This window comes from Mya arenaria, chromosome 16, assembly GCF_026914265.1.
Source record: "Mya arenaria isolate MELC-2E11 chromosome 16, ASM2691426v1".
Classification (NCBI taxonomy): Eukaryota; Metazoa; Mollusca; class Bivalvia; order Myida; family Myidae; genus Mya; species Mya arenaria.
In genome coordinates this window covers 48,722,279-48,742,634 of record NC_069137.1, presented here as the reverse complement: position 1 = coordinate 48,742,634, position 20,356 = coordinate 48,722,279, and the positions used below count along the sequence as shown (strand labels likewise).

At 38.5% G+C, this 20,356-nt stretch overlaps 2 protein-coding genes across 15 annotated transcripts in view; one reads left to right on the top strand and one right to left on the bottom strand.

The window, feature by feature from the left end:
• LOC128221065 (uncharacterized) overlaps positions 1-10,434 on the top strand; it is a 62,621-nt gene extending 52,187 nt beyond the window's left edge. For 13 of the 14 annotated variants that reach the window (XM_052929496.1, XM_052929488.1, XM_052929491.1 and 10 more), the window contains 2 exons: positions 6,435-7,074; positions 8,768-10,434. In XM_052929496.1, the coding sequence (XP_052785456.1) occupies positions 6,766-7,074; positions 8,768-9,997 (1,539 nt within the window). In that variant the 5' untranslated portion in view covers positions 6,435-6,765 and the 3' untranslated portion in view covers positions 9,998-10,434. Of the gene's footprint in view, positions 1-642; positions 1,111-6,434; positions 7,075-8,767 lie in introns of those variants that run through there. The other variant, XM_052929500.1, reaches the window with a different exon arrangement.
• Positions 10,435-17,777: 7,343 nt separating this feature from the next.
• Positions 17,778-19,308, bottom strand: LOC128221757 (gastrula zinc finger protein XlCGF26.1-like). The gene is made up of 2 exons (XM_052930359.1): positions 19,075-19,308; positions 17,778-18,872 (listed from the first exon to the last, which is right to left on the bottom strand). Exons 1-2 carry the CDS (start codon positions 19,306-19,308, stop codon positions 17,778-17,780), a joined length of 1,329 nt encoding a protein of 442 aa, XP_052786319.1.
• Between the last annotated feature and the right edge of the window lie 1,048 nt (positions 19,309-20,356).

Here is a 20,356-nt window from a genome sequence, read left to right as displayed (position 1 = left end):
GAGCCAACGGGGTTCGACTGTACGACTAACACTATCTATTAGCGAAATAATCTGTGAAATGGCATATTGACTGTCATATTGGGGGGGGGGGGTGTAATGTGTAATGCTGTCTGTCTGTCTACGTAAATCATTATGGGAGTTGTGTACGGAAAGAGGGCTTTCAGTGTCGGTTACAGACAAGTCAGTGTTGGGGGGCTGACTAGGGGTGTGGAGGTGAGAGGTGTCCCATTCTGTTTGAAGAAAATTTCGACTTTTTTGGATGAAATGGAGCATTTTCCAGTACTCCTTGACTACTTGATAGCATATTATTATGATTATTAACATGGATGAATTTTCCAGCATATTATTAAGATTATTAAAATGGACGAATTTTCCAGCATATTATTATAATTATTATTAAAATGGACGAATTTTCCAGCAGATAAAGTCATAACAGCAAAGTGCGTCTTACAAAAATGGAGCGAGTCGCATTTTGTTCGTCACCCGTACTGCATTTTGTTCGTCACCCGTACCATTTTCCTCCATCAGGGCTCAATCTTAAATGAAGTTCTCTTTACTATATTCATGGACATCTTGAATGGGTTGTGAGCGGCTTCAATACTTCAGTCAGACACCCAATACTCACATCTGCTGATACAATACATTGATTACATTCAAAAACGTTACCTTTTTCTGTTCCAAGTTTCTATCAAATCGCATTGAATACACGTCCAAAAACGATACTTTGTGATTTTTTTCTGTGATTTTGTGAGTTCCTTTAAGAATAAGACTTTGGAATTTTAAGATAAACTGGAGATAGTGTACTGTTTAAAACAGTTTAAAGATGTGATTGTTAAACGGAATGTGTCTTTTGTTTTTGAAGCAGTTTAGCGCTGAATGGCCGAGGATAGAAAAGAAAATGTGTTTTAGCCGACTTACAAGATTAAACAAAGATAAAAAAGGTGTTTCAATTGAAGCTCTTGTGTGCCATCGTGTTGGATTAGATGTATTATAGAAAATTGACTGTTCTTTGTGTACTTATAACATAGCTGAATGCTAGTATATCAACATTTTCTGGTTGTGTCTTTGTTTGAGGAATTAAATTCAGTTACGGTCAAAGGATGTAACCATGTAAGTGTCTGTTTGGAATGTTATAAAGCTGAGATCATGTTTATATTTAGTATACTAGGTTGTTAAAAGTAATGTAAGAACTAAAAGATGAATGTATGAATCAATTTATTCTCGAATGAGTCAAGTCGGGGTTTGTAAAGAGGGGCGGCTCCAGGATTTGACATAAGGGAGGGGGGGGGGGCTAATTTAAAGGCGGTACCTTTTTAACTTGCCCCCTCCCTCAGAACATTTTTGGTGTTAATTGTTTGCAGGGGGAGGGGGTAGGGGGTAGGCCAAAATGGTGCATGTTGGGCTTATTTTTTTCCCTTTTATTAAAATTAAAAGTAAACTTGCCCGATTTTGGGTGGGGCGCGGGCCGGGTGCCCCCCCTCCTTGGTCCGCTAGCGATAAATGCTTTAACATTACAGTTCAATATATTTTTACGAAAGTGTTACGTGTAAGAATAACTCTTATGGTGACACAGACAACCACCACCACCAACAACAACAACACGAAATTAGATATACTTGATTATCGCATAATAATGAATGTATTTCGACATTTAACTTTAAATATGTTTAATCATGTATTTATTCTTTATATAGCGTTGAAATGTATGTACTTTATGACCCGATGGGCAGGGTGTGAAATGTTAAGTATGTTCGTGTTTAAAAATATATATCATAATGTTATATACACAAATCACTATAATAAATACTTTCCTGACCATATTACAGTATTTTTTTATTAAAACACCAAAAACACAAAACAAATCTTAAAGTTTATCAGTTAACAAAGTCATTTCTTTTGTGTGTTTTTTATTTAAAATTATACAGAACAGAACAGCACAGAACAGAATGTTTATTTAAGTAATGCATGTAACAAATAAGTAATGCATTTGGATATTTTGGTAACTATACCAACAATACATATGGTATACACAAAACTAACACATTTAACAGCAATATAATGTGAGAATGGCTTAAAAGATATCATATATATTAATGTCTCTTATCTTAAAAGCCTTAATACAGAAAATAGCTAATTTTATTAACAGAGTTTTTTTATCAGAATTTAGTAATGATATAAATTTAATCACTGAGATTTCTAACACAGTATCTAGGAATATAAGTGTGTCGGATATCACTATACATTTGGGTAGACAAGAACAAATTTAACATTATAAGTATATACGTTTTTACCGTATAAGCCACAATGATGATCGTTTAAAGCTGCACTCTCACAGATATATCTTTTTCACAACTTTATTTTTTATTTTTTGTCTTTTCAAGAGAAAATTGTTGCATATATATCTGCAAACCAGTAATATAAGTTTGCTGACAAAAAATCAGATCGTACATTGTCATATTTCCGTTCGAAAATTAATGATTTATGGCTTAAACCGTTACGTTAGTAACGGTTTAAGAAAAATGCATAAAACATCAATTTTTGAACTTAAATATAAAAATCTGCGATCTATTTTTTTTGTCACCACTCTTATATAAGTTGTCAAAATGTTCAATCTGTGAGAGTGCAGCTTTAATGCATTAAATTGAATGCTATACTAAAATATTATTTACATGGAAAGTTTAACCCGGAGGAGCCCAACCGTATTAAGACAATAAAGACACTTTGTGTAACATAAATAAGGAGACTTCATCATCAATATTTCCAATCATGGTACAAGTATGTTAATCACACGGAAATGTTTACCCCAGAAGAGTCCAACAAAATTAAAAAAAAATAATGACACTTTGTGTAACATTAATAAGGAAATTTCATTTCAAATATTTCCAATCATAGAACAAGTAGGATATTATTGTTAATCAAGCTGACATGTAGAATTTGACGTCTGAATGATAATCGTACATTACCATACATTATAACGCCTTCATGTACACAGATGGCGTACGCTGATTAACTTATTCATCTTTAATTACCAAAATGGCGGGAGAGGTGTGAAAAATATAGGGGTCATAATCAAACTTGTATTGCTGTCTAGCAGTTTCCCGACGTGCTAAAATTCTGTCAAAAGTCTTGACGGCAATATATAAAGATTTGAAACTTTAAGTTTTGCATTCATTAATCGGAAATATTCCAAATAGCAGTTTTAAAACTAATCCAGTTAGCCTAATCTTAATACGATTAAAACGTGCTGTATATTGAATTGAACAGACTTGTTTTCATTTAGCGTTTTGGATATACTTAAAAAGAAGGTATTATTATAATTACTTTTATTGACCAACTTTGTTATTTTACATTGTATTATTTCAAACAATAAATGAACGATTCATCTAATATCTTTATAAAACGTCTTTAACTGTGATAATTCTCTGTAAATGTAATGTCAAATCAATACATGAATTTCGCTTAAGCATTTGTTCATTGTAAGTTTACATTTGTTTTTACTTCGTATTTTACAACTTTTTGAAGATTATTTTTATTTTGAATAAGAATGATTACATGCATATTATTAAGAATATAAAATGTTAAATTTAAGAAGGTGGTCACGAGTACACTTGTTTAATATGGTATTAGTGTCATCTGCAAGTAGTGCATTAGATATTGCAATATTATGGTTTTAATACTCTGTTATCTATTAATATCAATATTTCTATGTCGCTTACATCATTGACAAGTTATATAATATTATTGTCAGATATTATGGTATTAATACTCCGCTATCTATTAATATCAATATTCTATGTCGCTTACATCGTTGACAAATTATATAATATTATTGTCAGATATTATGATCGTCGAATGCTATCTATTAATATCAATATTTCTATGTCGCTTATATCTTTGACAAGTTATATAACATTTTTGTCATTTTATAAGGCATCGCCGGATAACCTGTATTTAATATCATTGGACAAAATTCATACACTTTATCCTGTTATTCTGTTTTATGGAATTGAAGTTCAAAAATTGGTTCACAAAACAAACCGTTGTCCCCCCCCCCCCCCCCCCTCAAATTATTACTTAAACCCCCAAAACAAAGAATTACAACATATTATATGAACATTTAGCCACAGAAATTGCTGACTGAGTATCATTTAGATGCGTTCGTCAAAAGTTATTAACGATTTAAAAAACAAAACAAAAAAAAACCGTGCCATAATTAACATTTCTTATGCTAGACAGTTTTTGCCATATTTCTGTTTACGTAAAGGCGTACTTTTATATGGTTTTGCCGAAAGTTCTTCAATAGGAAGTGCTACAAACATTTCATAATTTTGTCAGAAGTTTTCTTTAATTGATTTGTCGAAAGTTATTAAAGACGTGGGTTAATATACATTTCATAATTTTGACAGAATTTTTCTGCTTTATTTCTGCAGACGTTTGTATATAAAATATTTTTTATCGAAGATTATTGACGATTTAGTGTCAAACAGGCATAAACTTCTCATATGCTAGACATGTTCCGCTAAAAGTGTGCACTACTTTTAATACAGGCGTGCCATTAAAGATGGTCGAAAGTTATTAAAGATTTAGTGTCATAGTTCTGTATCCAGAATTAGTGATAATTTATGACCATTAAAACCCATTAGCGGAGTGGTTTATCCCGCGCAAAGCCAGTAAACTAAAATGAAAACAGACCACGGGCCATATCAAAGACTAAGTCTGGTGAAGGTAACATTTATATGGATATAAACCCCGTTCGCAGTGACGGCATGATCCCAGTTATCTATTTGGATGATACCTCGCAGTTTTATTAATTTTAAGTTTTTCACTTTATTAATGGTTTGTGTTATTTTTTCATAAATTATAAAAATGGATTCTGTGTGAAAATATCAGATGTTCTTTGGATGTTGGAAAAGCTCTGTGTGGATTGTTTACATTTTTACAAGCGAACTATCTTTTATATCAAAATCAGGTAAATAATTACAAGCGAACTATCTTTTATATTAAAATCAGGTAAATAAATAATGCATTAATGCTATTGAATATTAAACCATAACAAAATAAAAAAAAAATACAGCGGAATATTTTCAAGAATAAACAACCGAATTAATGCATGCTATGTTCATGTTTGTTTATAATTTATGAGTTTTTTAAATTTTAATTCAAAATTTAGGAAGACTACTTATCTGTATTTGTATATCATAAAGTTTTATTGTGTATACATAAATATTTTGCCAAAGTAATAATCAACTCGCTGAATAGTCAAAGGTCATCATTTATCAAAATTAAATTTATTCACCATTAACTGCCTAATGAATTATTCATTTGTAATTTTTAATGGACATTAATAGCTGAAAGATATTTATTATTTAATACTTTACATCTGTTAATGTTTCATTTATTTTATCATTTATGATTGACGTGATAAGAATTTTATTAATCGTTATTTTAGTTAATGTAAAGGTCACTTAATGTTGAAAAGTCATTCTGTGATATATATCAAACTATTTATCAAATCAACCATCTTCTTATTCTTCTTGAACATGCCTCCAAAACCTTCAATTTTATGGTTCTTTCGTATGTACAGTGAATTTAAGGTCAAGTCGAACAGTAGGTTAGAAACGAAAGGATGAACGCGCTTTAAAACAATACCAATTTACAGATGACAGAAAGCTAAACACACCTCTATTTGTTTCTTTATTAAAGTCAGTTTTCCACCGACAAAACTCAAATTCCTTTCGACAGGGTCGGTAACCCTTGATCCAGTTTAAATGCCGCAAACTAGACAGTTAGCTTAACATGGAGTCGTCGGTATTTACACGTCGGCGGGAGATAACGTGAACTTATACATGCTTTAGTGTTTTATAAAGAGACAGTGGAATTTACTTTTGATTGAAGTCTCACACAGAGTAATACCTCCAATACCACCACCACCACCACCACCACCACCACCACCATCATCATCAGCATCATCATCATCATCACACCACCATCATCACCATCATCATCATTATTCATCATCATCATCACTACAACCACCACTGCCATCATCAAGTTTTAAATATTCCTTCATTACTATATATTCGTGGGAGTACTACTTAAAATTGCAAATTTGTCATAGACTTAAAATTCAAATATAACACGATAAGTACAAGCGTTAAACTACTATTAATTAAGTTCTCTCAAGTTGCACTGCGGCACGCACTTTAGCGTTAATGGCGCTACTAATGGATCTTTATTTGAAAATATATGCCCATGCATTCATCTTAGTGCCTAATTGGCCTCATCGGGTCATGTATAAACAAAGCCTATGTTCAGATGTATTGATCGGAATATAAAACTGTATGTTTTATATTTTCATATCAATAACTTTAATGGATTTCCCTGATAATAAAATCCTGCCACGCATTAACCATCTACCGTTTTTCTCTTTCCAGATCACATCCCGTGCGCTTTAGGATAGCATGCAGAATTCCAGACATCGCGGCCTTTAAATATTTATGAATCTACGAGCAAGCCATTCCACTGGGTAACAAGGAATAGACGACCATACATCATAAAACAATTTAACACTTTTTAGTCTGGTGTATAGCGTGAAACAGTGTTTTCGTGGACATCTTAGTGTGCACACGTATACGGATTACATTTACATACACCAAAACAGCTGGCGTCTAGTCTAGGGGGACAGGATTTCGTTCTCTCTCTAGCAGTTCTTTTTTGTGCAAGTGTTTTTTTAATTATTTTTATCGGTGCGAATTGGCAATCAAAATGGAGTTTAAAAGCCCGCGAAACGAACTCGCAACTTTGGTACTATTTATACTTTTCTTGACTGGTCCTGCAAATTCGCAGCAAGGAAATTGCAAGTTACGTGGTCAAATCTACACCAGTCTAAACTGGTACGGGTACCTACTTCAAAAGACATTCCAGGGGAACGCCAGCCGAATCCAGTACGCAGTTTCGTTCCCTGCATCGGAGTGTTGTGCTAATATGCTCATATATTACGATGGCCAGATCAGAAACCTAACTCAAGACATGACCTGTGAACAGCGAGACAAAGTCCTCAACCCAAATAACCAGGTTAGTATAGAAAACAAAACAAAAATAGAAATCGACGTATTGCCATGAGAATATAAACAAAACAACAACAATATATGTTTCACATTAAGGGACACAACTCTATGTAGGTTGCCACTGTGCATGGTTCACATTAAGGGACATAATTCTACGGAGGTTGACAACTGCGAAAGGTTCACATTAAGGGACACAACTCTACGTAGGTTGCCACTGTGCATGGTCTACCCTATCAACTCATCTTGTTTTGTCATTTACGAAGGTTATTTAACATCTCCTTAATTTACAACTTTTTTACTAAAAACAACGATATAAGAGATAGTTTTAATGCATGGGGGGGGGGGGATTTTCTACGTCCATGCACATTTGGCTTCATGGATATTTTCACGTTTGATGTTCATATTTGGCAAAATTAAGTTGTAAGCACATCTTGTAAATTGTTGGTCACTGCTGATAAAAGACAAACCGTTCAGTCGAAGTTTTATTTCCGCCATACATATGGTTGTGTTACTCTTAATAGCTTACATAGATCACCGAATGAAATATGTCCTTTTTGTATGCATGAATAATTCATTTGAGTTCAGGGATAAAATAAAACATACACATTACTGGATTGATTTTTTTTCAACATAATTTGAGACGTCATAACATTTGAGAATTTTTTATTTTTCATTTATAAGTTGCCAATATTTTAGAAAATATAATGGCATTACGAATAGTCCATTTAAATTGTTTATTTTTTCACAAACATATTCAACATTATCGACAGATTAAGTTGTTAGGTTAGAAAGTGGAATTTTATTCATAATATGATGAAGTGTTTATTGTTTTGTTTGTGCAATACAAAGATTACGAATTCATAATAACAGTAATTTTAAGCATATTCAAATATATTGAACTGTTTCAGTATTTTGCATTAAACATGGCATATATATTATGCTGTTAGAATATAATTGTTTACAGAGTCAGGAAGGGACATTTGTTTTAGCACGGAAGTACATTCATCTTTTTATATTCTTATCAAATAATACTCTCCCTGGGCCATTTTCTGACCACTGTGCGCAAGAAGTCTTAAGAATACAAGTCATCGATATACATCAACCACTTACAAGTTGTACCAAGGGAGGGCACCAACACAAGCATATTATATATATATTAAGCATGATTACTTCCCTTTAACTTCAAATGCTTAATAAATTATGGTATAACAAAATAAATAAATTTGTTTGATATTTCGGAATGGGCATTTGGAACACCTCGGTCATTTACCATAAAAAACAACCTCGGATATATATGGACGGTTTACAATGTCAGAAATCTTTATAATTTAACTACGCTGCAAGTAGATCGCGTTGTAATATCAATTTAGCAGTTAAACTTAATGACTTTACTCTCGGGAATCTTAATTATTTATGCAATAATTCACTTCACTGGCAATCAGTTTAAAATGAAATATAAAAAATACACGTTAAAAACTACAATTAATTAATACGATAATCTAAATTTTACGAACTACTTTTACGGATGTACCATCATACATCCAAGGTTGTTTTCGATTGAAAATTGCCGAGGAGTTCCAAATGTGGGAATGGATTGATTTTAAAAAAGATTTTAAACTGAACCAGTTAGAATACAAATTTAATAAGTATTATGTCCGTACATGACTTTATTTTAAACCAGTCTTTCTTTGTCATTCCAGATCATCCCACTAAACCTAGATACCGGCGTTGATGGCTGCATCCGGCGGGTGATAGATGGCACAGACCACGTGTTCTGTGTCGGGGATCGGACACTCAAGTCCACCAGTCCTCGGATGTGGTATGTGGCATTGAGTCGCTGTGGTGCCACCGGCCCCATAACCGTCCGCTACGAGTTTAACCTGACTGGATATTACGGCGCGTGCGAGGAGGATCCGCTCGCGCGGACGCTGTTTCCGCCCCAGGAGGTTGCGGGTGACACTAGCGCACACTTATCCATCGGCCTCGGCGTACTGGCAGGTATCGCCATTATCGTGGCCGTATTATTCATCGTGCTGTTTATCGTGAACCGGCGCCAGATGCGAAAGAAGCCCAAAACGAGCGGTTCGGTAACATCATCACAGGCCACGATGACACAGGACATATTCTACGTTAACCCTTCTCTGTCGGATCGCGGGGTCGGCGGGGAACACTCAGACTCACAATACAGCCGCTCCAGCTCCGAGAACTACTATGAGGTGATTCCCGACCGACGCAGCTACGAGAGCATCAATACACAGTTGGCTCTGCACGGCGGCCGGGCAATCAACATCCCACGGGAGCACCGCACGCCCCGTATACCCTCATACATCTTTGAGGACGTTCCGCCTCCACCCTACCAGCCACCCAACATGCAGGGTTCGGGGCATCAACACCAGGGCTCTGGTTCCTCCTCTGGCCATCACTCATCACAGGGCTCGGGGTCAGGTCATCCTCTACTGGCCACCCAGAGCCCGTACTCGGTCGGCGGGCTGCAACACGTCTCCCTTCAGACGCGCTTCGTCCCCATCAGTAGCGCCCAGGGCTTACCAACCGGCCCAGTAACCATGGCGACCACCACCACTAGGATGCCAATCCACAGCAATGGGCCGCTTTCATCAGCGATCAGCAACAGCAGCGGAGGCCCGCAGGCGGCAAATCACACTTCCGCTGGAATCTTCCACTCGTCAGCTACCGGTACAAGCGCAACAGAAGCGGGAAATCAAAATGGCGGAATTAATTCTCTCGCGGGCGGACTCACGTCTCGAGAAACTCTACCGTCTTCGAGAGCGCAAATTAGTGAAGTCAACGGCTCAATTCAATTACAAAGTGGCGGCCCGGCCCAGAACGGTACACTAGGAAGATACGGCGGCCAACACGCCAAACTGTTAAATCACAATTACAGAATACAGCAGTTCGAGACGACAGCGTGACGGGGGCGGAAGCATTACGTATAGAAGTTTCACCGTAATGACTTAAAAAGTGTTCAAGTGTTGTAATAGAGACACATTCAAAATGTGCGCTGTTTATATATCGCCATTATGGCATTATAAATGATATTTCATTCTACAATTATCATGTACAGAAGATGTGCCGCAATACGTGTACGGTCTTTACAAATAAAGCATTCTACAATTCCGTAATTTTAAGGCGACACAAACTATCAAGTTTACGTGAAAAGCATTTCGTGAAAATGAAATTTCGAATTTGTTATAGTAATGTATTGTTATTGTGTTGTGTTGTTAATAGTGTTCTTATGTATTTGATAAGAAATTGTCGATGTTTTTTACTTACTTTCATTTATATGTGAGTCGGACTAGTTCAAATATGTCTGTCATTATTAAATAATGTCAAATAAATGTGCAATTTATTTTGTAGTTTTATTCTGTTTCGATAGGCGATCGTACAAAAAGCGATCATACGACACTTGGGTTGATAAGTTGACCACTGTGCAAACTTCACATAAAGGGCCATAAATCAACGTATGTTGCCCACTGTGAATAGTCCACATTAAGGGACATAACTCTACCGAGGTTGACCACCGTGCATTGTTCACATTAAGGGACATAATTCGACGTAGGTGGCCACTGTGCATGGTTCACATTAAGGGACACAACTCTACGTAGTTTGCCACTGTGCATGGTTCATACTAAGGGACATAACTCTACTTAGGTTGACAACTGCGAAAGGTTCACATTAAGGGACACAACTCTACGTAGGTTGCCACTGTGCATGGTTCGAATTAAGGGACATATCTCTACGTAGGCTGACCACCGTGCATGGTTCACATTAAGGGACACAACTCTACGTAGGTTGCCACTGTGCATAGTTCATACTAAGGGACATAACTCTACGGAGGTTGACCACTGTGCATGGTTCACATTAAGGGACACAACTCTACGTAGGTTGACCACTGTGTAAGGTTCACATTAAGGGACACAACTCTACGTAGGTTGCCACTGTGCATGGTTCATACTAAGGGACATAACTCTACGGAGGTTGACAGCTGCGAAAGGTTCACATTAAGGGACACAACTCTACGTAGGTTGCAACTGTGCATGGTTCGAATTAAGGGACCTATCTCTACGTAGGTTGACCACCGTGCATGGTTCACATTAAGGGACATAACTCTACGTAGGTTGCCACTGTGCATGGTTCACATTAAGGGACATAACTCTACGTAGGTTAACCGCTGTGCATGGTTCACATTAAGGGACATAACTCATCGTAGGTTGACCACCGTGCATTGTTCACATTAAGGGACACAACTCTACGTAGGTTGACCACTGTGTAAGGTTCACATTAAGGGACATAACTCTACGTAGGTTGCAACTGTGCATGGTTCGAATTAAGGGACATATCTCTACATATGTTGACCACTTTGCATGGTTCACATTAAGGGACATAAATCTACGTAGGTTGACCACTGTGTATGGTTCACATTAAGGGACACAACTCTATGTAGGTTGCCACTGTGCATGGTTCACATTAAGGGACATAATTCTACGGAGGTTGACAACTGCGAAAGGTTCACATTAAGGGACACAACTCTACGTAGGTTGCCACTGTGCATGGTTCGAATTAAGGGACATATCTCTACGTAGGTTGACCACCGTGCATGGTTCACATTAAGGGACAAAACTCTACGTAGGTTGCCACTGTGCATAGTTCATACTAAGGGACATAACTCTACGGAGGTTGACCACTGTGCATGGTTCACATTAAGGGACACAACTCTACGTAGGTTGCAACTGTGCATGGTTCGAATTAAGGGACATATCTCTACGTAGGTTGACCACCGTGCATGGTTCACATTAAGGGACATAACTCTACGTAGGTTGCCACTGTGCATGGTTCACATTAAGGGACATAACTCTACGTAGGTTAACCGCTGTGCATGGTTCACATTAAGGGACATAACTCATCGTAGCTTGACCACCGTGCATTGTTCACATTAAGGGACACAACTCTACGTAGGTTGACCACTGTGTATGGTTCACATTAAGGGACACAACTCTATGTAGGTTGCCACTGGACATGGTTCATACTAATGGACATAATTCTACGGAGGTTGACAACTGTGAAAGGTTCACATTAAGGGACACAACTCTACGTAGGTTGCCACTGTGCATGGTTCGAATTAAGGGACATAACTCTACGTAGGTTGCCACTGTGCATGGTTCGAATTAAGGGACATAACTCTACGTAGGTTGCCACTGTGCATGGTTCGAATTAAGGGACATAACTCTACGTAGGTTGCCACTGTGCATGGTTCGAATTAAGGGACATAACTCTACGTAGGTTGCCACTGTGCATGGTTTGAATAAAGGGACATAACTCTACGTAGGTTGACCACCGTGCATAGTTCACATTAAGGGACCTATCTCTACCGAGGTTGAACACCGTGCATTGTTCACATAAAGGGACATAACTCTACGTAGGTTGCCACTGTGCATGGTTCAAATTAAGGGACATAACTCTACGTAGGTTGACCACCGTGCATAGTTCACATTAAGGGACACAACTCTACCGAGGTTGAACACCGTGCATTGTTCACATAAAGGGACATAACTCTACGTAGGTTGCCACTGTGCATAGTTCATACTAAGGGACATAACTCTACGGAGGTTGACCACTGTGCATAGTTCACATTAAGGGACATAACTCTACGTAGGTTGAACACCGTGCATTGTTCACATTAAGGGACACAACTCTACGTAAAATGACCACTGTGTATGGTTCACATTAAGGGACACAACTCCACGTTGGTTGCCACTGTGCATGGTTCACATTAAGGGACATAACTCTGCTTGTGTTGACCACTGTGCATAGTTCATATTAAGGGACATAACTCTACGTATGTTGGCCACTTTGCATAGTCCACATTTAGGGACATAAATCCACGTATGTTGGCCACTGTGCATAGTTAATATTAAGGGACATAGCTCTACGTAGGTTGACCATTGTGCATAGTCCACATTAAGGGACATCACTCCACGTAGGTTGACCATTGTGCATAGTCCACATTAAGGGGCATAAATTTACGTAGATTGACCGCTGTTCATAGTCCACATTAAGGGACACAACTCTACGTGTGTTGACCACTGTGCATTGTTCACATTAAGGGATATAACCCTACATATGTTGATTACTGTGTATAGTTCACATTAAGGCACATAACTCTACGTAGGTTGACCGCTGTAAACAGTCCATATTAGGGGACATAACTCTACGTAGGTTGACCCTGTGCATAGTTCACATTAAGGGACATAACTTTACGTAGGTTGACACTGTCTATAGTTCACATAAAGGGACACAACTCTACGTAGGTTGACACTGTGCATGGTTCACATTAAGGGACATAACTCTACATAGGCTGACCACTTTGCATGGTTTACACTAAGGGACATAACTCTACATAGGCTGACCACTTTGCATGGTTCACACTAAGGGACACAACTCTACGTAGGCTGCCCACTTTGCATGATTCACACTAAGGGACACAGCTCTACGTAGGCTGACCACTTTGCATGGTTCACACTAAGGGACACAACTCTACGTAGGCTGACCACTTTGCATGGTTCACACTAAGGGACACAACTCTACGTAGGCTGACCACTTTGCATGATTCACACTAAGGGACACAGCTCTACGTAGGCTGACCACTTTGCATGGTTCACACTAAGGGACACAACTCTACGTAGGCTGACCACTTTGCATGGTTCACACAAAGGGACATAACTCTACGGAGGCTGACCACTGTGTATGGTTCACACTAAGGGACACAACTCTACGTAGACTGACCACTTTGCATGGTTCACACTAAGGGACATAACGCTACGTAGGCTGACCACTGTGCATAGTTCATATTAAGGGACATAGCTCCACGTAGGTTGACCACTATGCAAAGTCACATCAACGGCAACAAATCCACGAAGGTTGACCACTGTGCATAGATCATATTAAGGGCTTTCCCTCCGTATTCCATAAGGATAATATCTTAAAAGGGTATCCTTAATCTATGCAAAACTTCTTATCATTTTTAGAAATATTTTTATCTGAATGTTTTCCTTAAATGCGACGATTTTATCCTTAGATAGCAAGGAAGGCCGGAACTTACTTTAATGTTGAGAAAAGTTACTTTCAAAAACGCAAAGGCAAGAAGAAATCATGCGGAACACTTATCGATTTTTTTTAGAAAACTATTGTCTGAAAAACAGAAATCCAATTAGCACTTTCTATCGAAAATGATTGTCTAGAAATAAGCGGTTTTGTTGAAACAGCATTTTTTTATATTGTTTACAATTATGCTGTATTAAAATTGGTTTATCATGCTGAAATCATAAGCGTCACCTACTGGTCATGGACAACCCGCAGAGTTTCATAATTCCCCGTCGAACAATTCTCGGCCAAAAGCGGCGATTGTTTTCTTGATCTGTTGACTCTGTTATGTCATTAGTGTGTGTATACCACGTGATAAATTACGTCATATATGCTACGTCGAAAGGCAACATTTAGCTAAAATTAAGACTTAAATCAAAGATAACCTTTCTTTTACTACACCATTTAAAATAAACAATGGGCAGCCCATGCCACTTAAAGAGCGCCGCCTTTGTTTTATAACCGAAGTTTGATAATGTGATTAGTTTCATCAAACACTTCACGAACCTGTTTGCAAAATAATATTGAGACAGGGCTCCGTCAGACGGCCATATTGTGAAAAGTTTGTCAAAGTGTTTTAAGAAACTAAACTCTTAATCGAACTTTAGTAAAATACCGAATGGGGGGGGGGGCTATGTAAGCGGCGTAGACTGCGATATGTTTCATTTAGAATGGTGAAGAAATAGTGAAGTTATCTTTGTTTAAAGTCTTTATTCCTAGCAAAATATTGCCTCCCGACGAAGCATTTATGACGCAATTTATCACGTGGTATACACACGCTGCTACTGGTCAAGAGCAACCAAACAGTTTTCGAAAGACTTCTCGAAACCTTGGACTTATGATTTTGACCCCAGAAAGAGCGGGGTGACCAACCAAATAGGTGGTGAAGTTCAGTGGTCCTTTATTAAACCGTTATCAGTTTTCCGTTAAACTTCTTCTTTAAACAAACCTCTATTAAATGGTTGCTGTCTTGGAATTTAGTGTTTATGGTCAGAGTCTGCTTACAAACGGTGCTCCCAGTGTACCTCGTTGCCAACTGAAAGGTCTCTGAGATAAATTTAGACAAGGGTTCCAAGGCACCATTCAATTGTAACCACGGTCCCCAGGTCCGGGGAATGCCGGGGACTTTTACTTTCGGTTAATCCTCGCCCTGCGGTGACAAACTGCTGATAAAATGCCCCGGCACTCGGGGACATCCTATGTATGGCCCATTCAGCGCTATTTTTGGCGCGAAACAATTATTGAATGCATTTTAGAACCTAAGGGTCACAACTCAAAAGTTAAAGTTATCTGAAACAATCGTCCGTTACTGCACATTAATAACTTTTGTTTATATAACAATGCTTTTCTGGCGGCTTGTTAAATTTAAACACTTTTAAAATACTATGGCAAATCAGTATCGGTTTCGGAAAGATGCGGATACATATTTATTATGAGTTCATAAGCGACAATATGAATTTATTTCTCTGCCAAAAGGCTTTTAGTGTTTAACCAAAAAAAAAGTGTTGCCTTCCTATACCACTGCAAGTGTAAACCACATATGGCCTTAAATGGATAAAAATCAAACGAGATAACCTACACATAAGAAATATATTGTACCTTCTCAAGTCATTTACCGATCATTGGATGCAGGACTTGGAGTTATCTGTCAGAAACATCAATTTGAATCCAAGAAGAAAGATTTATTATCCAAAGACTCGAATAAGAACGCCAGACACACAACCGACACATCCAAAGACCTGTACATCCTTTACATCAAGAGCCATATGGAATTGGAAGAAAAGGTTTCCTTGAGGGTCCTCTTATATAAGTCTCTTCAATGGCCGTGACCTCGTTTCCGCTAAACACTCTACGCTCGATTTGGGATGAATCTATTATACACGATATGTAACGGCTTTGGTAGATGCTTTTTCTCCCATCTTAGTTAAACAGACTAAAGTTAAAATGATTTTTTTCGCTGGAACTCTATTGTACGTAGTATAGATAATTTGCGTATAGATATGTGATATTTGTGGTTGTTATGAATATGCGCGCAGTGATTCCGAAATGTTATTGTTAAAACCGTCTTTGAATAGTTCTGAGGAGAGTGCAGCATTATTTCTTGGCTGCAGCGTGGAAACATTTTTATGGTGCCATTTGAAGCCAGAAATAATTCATTTGGATTATAAATATTGCCACAAGACAGGGTATTTTGTGAAGACAATAAAAAAGGAGTTTCATACGCATGGATACTTGTTTTATCTTTGCCCGGGAGCAAGATAAGAATTTACAGAATGACCAATTTGTTTGTGATTTACTTATCTGAGGAGGAATGAATATCTTGAATATCCTCCTCCACCTACTTTTCATAATATGTCTAAAAAAAATAACAGAAAATATCATCTTCAAAAACTATAGGCCCGATTAGTTTTTCAGGTGGCCATGTATCAAATTCGATTACACCATTGTGATTTATAGAAAACATGACCGCCAATGGGCGGGGCTAATTTTCACGATACGTCGTTTTGGACAACTTTGAAAAACTGCTCTTGAGAAGCCATTGGCCCGATTTCAAAATAGTTTCACTAATGTCCAATCAGGTGAGCATTATAGGATCATCTTGTCTAACCTGACGCATTAGTTTTTTTACGATAATATTTACTTTATTACAATAACATTTGCGTAACGTGGTATGAAAATATTGATTCGTAGATTAACATGCTGAAGTATAATTATTATATAATAGTTAAAAGTAACAAAGTTTATTGAAATCTACAAACAGGAAGGACTTTTGCCAAAAAAAGTAAACGGGTCTGACAACAATTTTGCAGCGTCCGTTATGTCCGAAAAAACCGGAAATTACAATGTGTCTTTGTAAGAAACCTGTTCGTGTGCTGCTGCACGTATTCGGCACGTGTTTTGCTTTTCTCTTGTGTGTATTCTCCTGTTAGTCTCTTAAACACAGTTTAGTGTAAATAGTGTACCATATGGTTTATACTTGTATGGTTTCTCTTCTGTCTCTGAAATATTGAGTCAGTGTAAATATTGTACCATATGTTTAACACTTGTATGGCTTCTATTCTGTCTCTGAAATATTGAGTCAGTGTAAATATTGTACCATATGTTTAACACTTGTATGGCTTCTATTCTGTGTATTCTCATGTGCGTCTGAAATTGTGAGCCAGTGGAAATGCTGACACATTGTCGCATGCTTGGCTTTTCTCATGTTTTGTTTAAATCTTTATCTTTAAACACCTGTTCTTGTGAATGTTGCCACACATGTCTCACACTTGTATGACTTTTTCTCCTGTGTGAATTATCATGAGTCTCTGCAAACGACTTTTTGTTTGAATTCTGCTCCACATGTATCACACTTTTATGACATTTCTTCTGTGTGTATCATCATGTATCTCTGCAAAAGACGTGTATGAGTGGATTCTGCTCCACATGACTTACCCTGGTATGGTTTCTCTCCTGTGTAAATTATAATGTAGCTCTGTAAGTGTTGAACCTGTATAAAGGCTGCACTACAAGATTCTCACCTGTATGCCTTCCATCCGGTATGTGTCATGTTCATGTTTTTTGTAAATTAGTAGCCTGTGTAAGCGCTGCCCCACATGGCGCACACGTGTATGGCTTCTCTCCTGAATGTTTTCTCATGAGAGTCTGTAAAGTGGGAGCCTGTGTAAGCGCTGCCCCACATGGCGCACACGTGTATGGCTTCTCTCCTGAATGTTTTCTCATGAGAGTCTGTAAAGTGGGAGCCTGTGTAAGCGCTGCCCCACATGCCGCACACGTGTATGGCTTCTCTCCTGAATGTTTTCTCATGAGTGTCTGTAAAGTGGGAGCCTGTGTAAGCGCTGCCCCACATGGCGCACACGTGTATGGCTTCTCTCCTGAATGTTTTCTCATGAGTGTCTGTAAAGTGGGAGCCTGTGTAAGCGCTGCCCCACATGGCGCACACGTGTATGGCTTCTCTCCTGAATGTTTTCTCATGAGTGTCTGTAAAGTGGGAGCCTGTGTAAGCGCTGCCCCATATGGCGCACACGTGTATGGCTTCTCTCCTGAATGTTTTCTCATGAGAGTCTGTAAAGTGGTAGCCTGTGTAAGCGCTGCCCCACATGGCGCACACGTGTATGGCTTCTCTCCTGAATGTTTTCTCATGAGTGTCTGTAAAGTGGGAGCCTGTGTAAGCGCTGCCCCACATGGCGCACACGTGTATGGCTTCTCTCCTGAATGTTTTCTCATGAGTGTCTGTAAAGTGGGAGCCTGTGTAAGCGCTGCCCCACATGCCGCACACGTGTATGGCTTCTCTCCTGAATGTTTTCTCATGAGAGTCTGTAAAGTGGGAGCCTGTGTAAGCGCTGCCCCACATGGCGCACACGTGTATGGCTTCTCTCCTGAATGTTTTCTCATGAGAGTCTGTAAAGTGGGAGCCTGTGTAAGCGCTGCCCCACATGGCGCACACGTGTATGGCTTCTCTCCTGAATGTTTTCTCATGAGTGTCTGTAAAGTGGGAGCCTGTGTAAGCGCTGCCCCATATGCCGAACACTTGTATGGCTTCTCTCCTGAATGTTTCTGAGTTTCTCTAAACTGGTAGCCTGTGTAAGCGCTGCCCCATATGGCGCACCCATGTATGGCTTCTCTCCTGAATGTTTCTGAGTTTCTCTAAACTGGTAGCCTGTGTAAGCGCTGCCCCATATGCCGAACACTTGTATGGCTTCTCTCCTGAATGTTTCTGAGTTTCTCTAAACTGGTAGCCTGTGTAAGCGCTGCCCCATATGGCGCACCCATGTATGGCTTCTCTCCTGAATGTTTCTGAGTTTCTCTAAACTGGTAGCCTGTGTAAGCGCTGCCCCATATGGCGCACCCATGTATGGCTTCTCTCCTGAATGTTTCTGAGTTTCTCTAAACTGGTAGCCTGTGTAAGCGCTGCCCCATATGGCGCACCCATGTATGGCTTCTCTCCTGAATGTTTCTGAGATTCTCTAAACTGGTAGCCTGTGTAAGCGCTGCCCCATATGGCGCACACTTGTATGGCTTCTCTCCTGAATGTTTTCTCATGAGAGTCTCTAAACTGGGAGCCTGTGTAAGCCCTGTCCATCCTTTTTTGGATAAAGCAATAATATTGTGACTGATAAAAAATATAAGCCGTTTAATTAATAAAAGTTTTGCCACATATTCTCTAAATCAAAAAGAGTCAAAATATTGCTAATAATTTTTATCCGTACACTAATCACATGTTGTTGTGATTTGGTTTTGATCTGTACTACATAAGAGTTAAAAACAGCATCCGGATTAAGTTTTCAGATCCGGAATTTTTCCTTGTTTTCCAACCAATGTTTTACATTTTTTGTATCATTAAAATCGGTTATTTAATACAAAAAACAACAGCATACTTTGGATTCCTCATATTTTATTTAGAAACATGACAGTTGTGTATTTACAGTCAACTTTTCAAATGGAAATCCAATGGGGAAATGGCGTTCAAAGTATTTTTTATCATTCTCTGAAGAAAAAAAATCTCGTTGACTAATTTTTCCAATTGGACTTTTTTCCAGTATTCAATATGGGGAATATCAGGAAATTGGAAAACTTCAGTTGGAAAATTATTTAATTCGGATCCTCCAATTGGAAACGTTGGCAATAGGCTTATTCCAATTGGATATTCTAACAAACAATTTTAGTGGGAAAACATTAAGAATTTTTTTCAGTGGGGAAACTAAATATTTCAAAACGAATTAAACTTTCACACCATGCTTTGCCATTCTAACAACATTACTATTCTGTAAAATCATTGATTGCATTGTGCAGAGTTTTGTGGATTGTGGGTGGGTGTGAGCTTGGCACCCAGTCAGCTTTACCAGCTGATAACCATGCATGCCTTTACTTCAGCATTTTTGGGTTTGGGCTGCTAAATGAATGTTTTTGTCTAAACAGTTCTGTGGTCAGTGTGGAGTTGGGGTGGGGCGGTGACTAGCCACCCAGTAAGCTCAATTGGTAGTACCATACAACGGTCATGTGACTATGCACCAGTCAATTGTAACCACGCCCCCCCCCCCCGGTCCGGGGAATGGCGGGGTGTTTGACTTTCAGTACAGCCAACCCCGGCCATGCGCGGATGATAAAATGGTAAAATCCCTGCAAAATGC